Source organism: Alosa sapidissima, chromosome 7, assembly GCF_018492685.1.
Source record: "Alosa sapidissima isolate fAloSap1 chromosome 7, fAloSap1.pri, whole genome shotgun sequence".
NCBI classification, from domain to species: Eukaryota; Metazoa; Chordata; class Actinopteri; order Clupeiformes; family Clupeidae; genus Alosa; species Alosa sapidissima.
Genome location: NC_055963.1, coordinates 32,884,440 through 32,892,395, shown reverse-complemented (window position 1 = coordinate 32,892,395; position 7,956 = coordinate 32,884,440). Strand labels below are relative to the sequence as shown.

Here is a 7,956-nt window from a genome sequence, read left to right as displayed (position 1 = left end):
GTTTAGATTCAATGCAGCTGGTTGCATTTGTCTATTAGAGTCATCAACAGAGTGAATTCTGTGAGCATTCAAATATTTAGTTATCCTGTGAGGTACATTGTACAAGAAGGACATTGGGTTGCAAGTTTCAAAGCCTTGTATGAATTGGAAAAATGCATCTTGAATTTCCCCTGGGGATCAATAAAGTATCTATCTATCTATCTATCTATCTATCTATTTGACCAGCAGAGGGCAGTATTGCATTTTAAATGTCATCATTTCATCCACATACTGTATGTCTTTCCATATGGTCATTTCCCTTGCCAGCCCTATGGTGTGGGCCCACCCACTCTTCTCACTGTCTATGGTGAACCTGCACTGTGGACTTCATGAAGAGAAATGTCAAAACGTGGGCAGTAGAACTCTTAGTAGAACGTGGGCAGTAGAACTCTGTCACTCACCTGGATCTCCTTTGTGAAAACCGGCTTTAAGTGACATTGAAGATGTTTCAGTAGCCCTTGGATAATGCTATGTAGGTATTTTCAGAAGATTGTGATTGACTGGTGTGAGATGTTTTTACCTTAAATATTTAGTTTGGCATACATGTATATGTAAATCTTTAAATAATGTGCTGGAATGTTAGGTCTGGCAATTGGTATTGGCATTTTCCTACTGTTGGATTTAATAACCAATGAGGATCTGTGGGGGTTCTGGATACCAAGTTTGAAATCTTTTAAATTAAAAAGAAAATCATTTTAAATGGGTTTCATCTGCCTCTGAGCTGAGTCTATTGTGCCAGCAATTGTAATAAAGGCACAGTGCTTGATCTGGTCAATAGGTAGATGATAGATGATATTTCAGTGTATGAGACATTTTAGCAGACAGACTTTCAAAGACACACATCAACCCAGGGCTAATAGCCTGATTAGTTGACTTTTTAACCTCCAGATCCCAAAGGGTTAAAGTTAATGGTGTTTTATCTGGCAATCTTTTATCTTCTACCAGCTCCCGCCAAGGATGTGTCCTCTCCCCTCTCCTCTTTGTTTTATACACGAATGAATGTCGTTCACAATATGATGGAAGACAGGTTTTTAAGTTTGCAGATGATTTTAATGATTGGTGTAAGCACTCCTTTTTAAACATAAATGTATCATAGACTAAGGAACTAATTATTGATTTTAGGAAGCAGTGCCCCCCTGTTCTCCCCCACTATCATTGATGGCCAACCAGTTGAGACAGTAAAAGCTATGTTTTTTTTGTTTTTTTTTTATAATTATAATTATTTGATTTCATACATGTAACAGAAATTGCTTATACCAGTACAGGCATATTAACCGTTATCAATTTACAGTCCTACTTACTCAGGCATGGTATTCACATTCTGTTACTCATACACCCATGCACCCATAGCAAGCTATGTTTTGATTCACACACTGATGTTGTTTGTGCCAAGCCCATCAGCGCATGTACTTTTATCGCAAACTGAGGAATTTTAACATTGACCCCACTTTTATGAGAATGTTTTATTCCTGTTTTATTGAGTCTGTTTTAAGTTGGTTCTCTGTCCATAAAAAACAAAAATCGACTGGAGAGTATCGTCAGGACATGTAGCAAGATTGCAGGCATCAACTTCGCCACTCTCCCTTACGCCTACTCTAACAGAGTGGCAAAGAAGGCCCAATCTATTGCAGCTGACCCTAGCCATCCCCTGTCCTGCCAGTTTAGTACTCCCCTCAGGTCCAATAGACTCAGAAACTCTTTTATCTCTACTTTTATCTCTAAATTTCCATTTTAAACAGTCTGCCAAAACTGTTTTAAATAAATTTATTTTTATTATTGTGTTTTAGATACTGTGGGTATTTCTTTTATGTTTTTATGTATTGTTGTGCGTCTTGTCCTTATGTCTGTCTGCTGGCTGTGCAAATAATTGCCCCTTGGGGACAATACAATTACCTTGACCTTGAGTAGTACACACATAGATGGACAGCAGGACGAATGAGATTTTGCTGACAAAAATGTAATGAGTTATCAAGGACTGCACTTGTTACACACAATCATGTGTGTGTGTTTTTTTATTTATTTAATGCAATCTATTATACATTTATATTACTCTAATGTTAAAGCAGAGTCAATCCTCACGGATGGCAATGGATTTGTCAGCTATCATACACTGTTTCATGAGACATGATGGATTAATTTCTGGATTTAAGTGTTTGGATCTTTTATCAAAAACAGTCAGCTGTCTTTTGTTTGATTTTTCTTTTGTTGAAAGCATTCACTCATGAAAGATCTGTCTTCATGGATGAACACATTCAGCTTGTTGGCACTCAAGAGTAGTGCATGACAAGCACTCTCCATCAACATTGTTAAGTACAGATCCCTGGCAATGTTTTTGTTAAGATTGTTATCCTAATTATAAAGTGCAAGGCTATATGTACAAAATCCAGGTAAAACATAAATTCCTATCCAAAAATGAAAGTCAAATATTAGTCAAATAACAGTCACTTATTGTAAATGCAATGGTTATTAAACATGAATACACAGTTTAATAAAAGATTATATACACTTTTAGAAGTCAACAATCATCATTCAACTCAACAGTGACTTTTTTTGTGCGCAGAAAATAAATTTGGTCACTATTTGCAAAGCAGTCCGACAGACAAGCCATACTTACAACAATACAGTTTACAAATATTGCACTCTAAGCATGTGGTTCAAACAGTGTTTACCAAGTGACAAAATATCAATCCTTCACATGCTCATATAAGGCTGCACAGTGTCCTGAGTTTGATTAAACTAAATTTGTATAAAACCAGTTCAGGTTTCTAATGTATTATGTGAGAGAAAGGAATAGTTCCTTCATCATGCCAACCTTGAATTGCTTTGTGACACAAGAACACAATTCTATGCACTAATAAGCTGAATCAGCAATTTCTATGGTAACCCTATTCCTGCCAACAGATGTACGCATACTATTTGTAATTAACAGCTTTTATATTCCCATAAGCCCTTTTCCCACATGTCCACCAATGTGCAGTTTAATGAAAAGGGCTTTTAGTGTTTTCCTCTGTTCTTGTACACCATAATGTCACAGCCCAGGTGAATGAGTGGTTCTGAGATGAGCACCCTCAGAGAAAGCCGTCCTCAACATAGGAGAAGCCATTGAAAGCATTGGAACTGCTGGTGGCAAAACTAGAGGCAAGATCTGGAGTACGGCCCACCGAATTGGGTACCATCTCCCGGGTAAACTCTGGGTCGATGTTCTGAATGTCAGCTGGACCTTTCTGTGGAAGCAGAACCGAAGTAATGTTTTTTTTTTTCTTCAGATAATTCAGTGGAGGTCTAGAATTGATGCTGCTATTTATATATGTCTTATTGTCATCATTGATTGATCTAGAGTATAATGCATAAAAGCATGTTGCGCACATTGAATGACCATTGTGTATGAAAATGTTTCTATATAAATCCATTTGAACCTAAACTTGATCAGTCACTTTAGTTCATTATTATTACATCTCCAATGGAACCGTTGTGCATATGGTCACATTCTTGTCACTGTACAAGAAACAATTAATCAACCTGTTCTAAAAAACATCAGATTGTACTCCCCAGTGGGTTAAGAGGAAACACATCAAGAGTACACTGTTTACATTGTGCCACACCTACCACACTTGGCTTGTATGGAGGAGTGATTCTTTTGTGATAGAGGTCATCCCAGTTGATGGGGGAGAAAAAAATGTGGTTTCTTATCTCCACCTGAAAATCAATTAATCAAATTGTGACATGCACAATAATGCATATAATATGCTGGTTTTGGTAAATGACAAACAAAAAAAGCACAATCACTCACAAAATCAGAAGAAGCCCCTAAGCGTTGATGCTGGTCTTTCTGTAGAAGTCCCAAAAGGAGGTGGCAGACAGCATCAGACTTCCCTGGTGGCAGACGTAGAGGCTTGTGCAGAATACCATCGTACATCTCCGCCACATCCCGGCTGTAGAAAGGAGGCTGTGATGGATGTGTGAAAATTATATCACAATCAAAAAGCTAATATTGTGTCAAGCCAAGTTACTGTACACTGTTACCCACACAATCAATGTATCTAGCCCTGTTACACTGGTATCCACATGCATAGAGCCAATATTTAAAGAGCTGACAAAGTGAAACTCAGCTTCCATGGAATACTAGCCCTGAAAAACATCCACATTCACCATAACTAGGTCGCCTTGGAGCAAATTGTTGATCAAATTGTATATTTTGTAATGTCTAACTATACTCACCAGGCTGTACAACATTTCATAAAGCACAGATCCTAGGCACCACCAGTCCACTGTGCGGTCATAAGGCTCCTTCCTCAGCATCTCAGGGGCAAGGTACTGTGGAAAGTGGGCGGTACGGAAATATAAGGAGACAAATACAAGACCTACTGTATCTCTATGGATACCACTCAATGCTCAAGTCAGCACAGGTCACACGTTCACATTCACGTTCACAAGCTGAATCTTATTGAGCTGTCATGGATCGAAGGAACATTGAACAAACGAAGACCTTCATGGTCCATTGTGGAGAGTTCTCTTAAAAGTTAATGGTGTCATTAAATGTCGCAAAAGTAGAAAGAGAAAAATCCTCCTCCCAGACATGTCTGAATCCTCACCTCTGGGGTACCACAAAATGTAGTTGTAGTGGCCTCTGGTTCAAGTCCCTCTTTACACAAGCCAAAGTCAGTTAGAACTACGTGGCCCTGGAACAAACCACAATCGCAAACAGTGAATACAGATACTGCAGTTTTCCTCAAAATGCCCCAAATATCAATTGAGATGTCCTTACCTGAGCATCTAACAAAATGTTTTCTGGTTTTAGATCCCTTTTTGAAGAAAATAAGTTTATTTTAATATTTTAATATAAACTATAAACATACCATATATGAATGACAAAAAGCCATCATCAGTCTTGGTGATTACCAACCTGTATACAATATTGAGAGAATGCAGGTAACCAATGGCGCTCGCTAACTCTGCAGCGTAAAAGCGAGCTCGTGGCTCCGAGAAACACCGCTCTCTTTGCAGGTGGAAGAAAAGCTGAGAAATGGAAAGAAACATGCAGTTTCCATCATTACAAGTACTGACAAGGCATCAACCTGCCATTCAAGTATTTAAAAATAAACTGTAAAATCACGAGATGGTTCAAATGCTCTTATAAATGCCCAGAATGACCGTCTCTGAAGACCTATAATTTTGCTAACTTGACTTGATATGGTACCCAATCATCTACATTAATTTACACATCTAATGACCCTGCCCTGAGTCCTGGCCCTTGGCAGTACCTCTCCTCCGTTGACATAGTCAAGGACAAAGTAAAGCTTCTCTGGTGTCTGGAAGGAGTAGTGCAGCCCAACCAGGAAGGGGTGCTTCAGGCTCTTCAGCAACACATTCCTCTCGGCCATAATATTCTTTTGCTGCAAGGGACAAAAGCAGCATTGAAGCAGTGGACAAGGCGCAGAATGTGGAGACCGGCCAGTCACCAGCCACGAGACAAGGAGCCAACCAACACAATGCTACTGTTTGGTAGGTACCAGAGAGAAACGCGAATGGAAATCTGACTAAGACTTTTCAGACCAGTAAATGTCCACAAAAACGAAGCCACAGCTTCCCTGACCATCCGTCCTTTGTTGACATAATAGTGCGCAAAACATTGAAATGGTAGTATGATCTAATCTGATATCCTCAAATCAAATAATCAAATCTGCAGTGTAATCAAATCAGCAAGCATAATCAAATCTCCTTATGATTTTCTTGCTTACAAATTGGGTGCCAACATTCATGAAAAAAAATAATACAAAAAGAATGAATCAGATCAATATGCTCTGGATAAAATGCTGACAGTGTTGTTTTACTCAAGCATATTCAGCCTGCGTTTAGGGGCATGGCAGACAGCTGTATGGAGCAGAAGCTGTAAAAGAGGATTGTCTCAGTTCAAAGAGCAACAGAGCAACATAAGATTAGATTAGATTGTATCTCCAAAGCAGACGGAAGTGAAGAGTGCATTAATAAACTGGCAACATGGCTTTGTATGCATATGCTTATTTGTATGTAAATGAATAACAAGTGACAGTGATTTAGTTCAGTTCACACCTCTTTTTTCTTCAGAATAATTCTCTTCTGCAAAACCTTCACTGCATAAAACTTTCCATCTGATTTCAGTTTGGCAAGCAGGACCTGAAATTGATTTGACAATAAAGTGCATGAGAAACTTAACGAGATCTGTCCAAGGCATTCATTCAAGCCTTTTTTAGTAATTTCTATGAAACCTCAACAAACTTCCATTTAAGGTTAATCATTTCTGAAAGCTGTGTGCAGCCCTTTGAATAGGAAAGGCTGTGCAGACTCCTTTACCTTTCCGAATGTCCCTTTTCCAATAACAGTAAGGAAATCAAAGTCCGTAGGCTTAGCACTGAAAGTACAAAGAGATGGGGCTTTCAGCAAAATGCCATTTTAATGTAACAATGACAAGATAATACAAATTAATTCACTAGATGCCTTTTCAAGTATGGTTTAATATTTCACATATCAGAAGTAGGCCTACATCTCTCATTACATTATGGAGGTTCTATATACTTGATTAAGGTGTTACAAATTCTAACAATTACTCACTGGGGATTGGCTGAAACCCCTAGATTAACATCGCTTGGCGATGGTGGTGGCGATGGTGGTGGTGCAAGCTGAGGAACAAATTTAAGATAATTTTGGCAAAACATTCAGGTAACAGTAACTCCACATATTTGATGCTTGGATACTTGTTGGTGTACAGTTGGGGAAAAAACTTACTTGATTACAATGTGCCATGATTTTGGTCCATTCCAGTTGTGCAGACAAGACTTAGGCTACATAGGACCTATAATGAAACATGACACGTAAGGATCTTTTACCGATAGAAATCTGCTGTGAGGTTAAGATTATCCTTAAACTGGATATTCTGGTTTGTAACGTAAAACGTATGAAAGACGAAATTTCGGCAACTCGAGAGTTCATGTCAGTGAACATATTTAGTAAACATTGTGTTGATGTGAATTGATCAAATCTGCAAGTAGTCATGATTGTCATTTTGTTCTTCAAGAGTGACAGTCAGGCGGTCCGCCGGCTCCATACAGTCTATTTCATCTGCCTCAGTTTTTATTCTTTGTGATTTAGAAAGAAAAATAGACAGAAACCACAACATTAAAGGTTTCACCAAACATCATATTTAAGTCATGTCAACATTCTGGTGTTTACACCAGAATACGACACGTCTAAAAGCCAAAGACGGTGCACTGATATCTGCCGAAGCATTGCGCTTCAAATGCACTTTCCCATTTGATACCACAATGCCATTTTCCAATTTGATACAATATAATACGACCTCTTTAAGCTATTAATGTCCTGATGACTGGCTTTAATGCAACCTGTTGTTATACCCTGACAGTATAAACTGTCCAAAGTCCCTTTAAAGGGAAAAAAAAATACAGTTCCATAAGACGTAGCACGGAGCGGCACGCAATTGGAATTACGCACGGCTATTTTGCGCGGTGGCTATGAAAATCGAAAAATTGAATGAAATAACTTACCGTTGCAGTTTACGACTCACTCAGAAAGGTAAAAGTCAGTCAGCCTTGGCTACTCTACAGCTGGAAGAAGAACTTCGCACTCACATTGCAGAGCGGCTGTCTACACTGCATTATTACATTTCACTGTGTGGTGAAGGTCACGTCACACAGCACGAAACCTGTCCCGTCCACCACAACAACAGAGTCAATCATTAGCAAGACCTGAAACTTCTCGACCTCAGCCTAGCCCAGCTTATGGACGAAGGTGGAGGCGTGAAAGTGTGTGCGGCGCACGACTGTCTTTCGGCTCTGTCGCAAAGTAACTGCCTGCTTATATCATCGTAACTTCATCTTTGGAAACAGCTGCTACCTTCCAAATATTCAAACTCGTCTACAGCAC

General features: G+C 39.0%; 1 protein-coding gene across 2 annotated transcripts; it reads right to left on the bottom strand.

Annotated features, from left to right (window-relative positions):
* Nucleotides 1-2,499: 2,499 nt before the first annotated feature.
* On the bottom strand, nucleotides 2,500-7,950 carry sgk2a (serum/glucocorticoid regulated kinase 2a). 2 transcript variants are annotated; one of them, XM_042099193.1, is made up of 14 exons: nucleotides 7,578-7,950; nucleotides 7,020-7,151; nucleotides 6,802-6,868; nucleotides 6,628-6,695; nucleotides 6,370-6,427; nucleotides 6,109-6,192; nucleotides 5,301-5,432; nucleotides 4,943-5,055; nucleotides 4,805-4,841; nucleotides 4,632-4,718; nucleotides 4,258-4,353; nucleotides 3,830-3,985; nucleotides 3,646-3,735; nucleotides 2,500-3,263 (listed from the first exon to the last, which is right to left on the bottom strand). In XM_042099193.1, the coding sequence occupies exons 3-14, from the start codon at nucleotides 6,817-6,819 to the stop codon at nucleotides 3,108-3,110; spliced, it is 1,095 nt and encodes a 364-aa protein (XP_041955127.1). In that variant the 5' UTR covers nucleotides 6,820-6,868; nucleotides 7,020-7,151; nucleotides 7,578-7,950; the 3' UTR covers nucleotides 2,500-3,107. The 2 variants fall into 2 exon arrangements, with proteins under 2 accessions (XP_041955127.1, XP_041955126.1); XM_042099192.1 differs by lacking the exon at nucleotides 7,020-7,151.
* Between the last annotated feature and the right edge of the window lie 6 nt (nucleotides 7,951-7,956).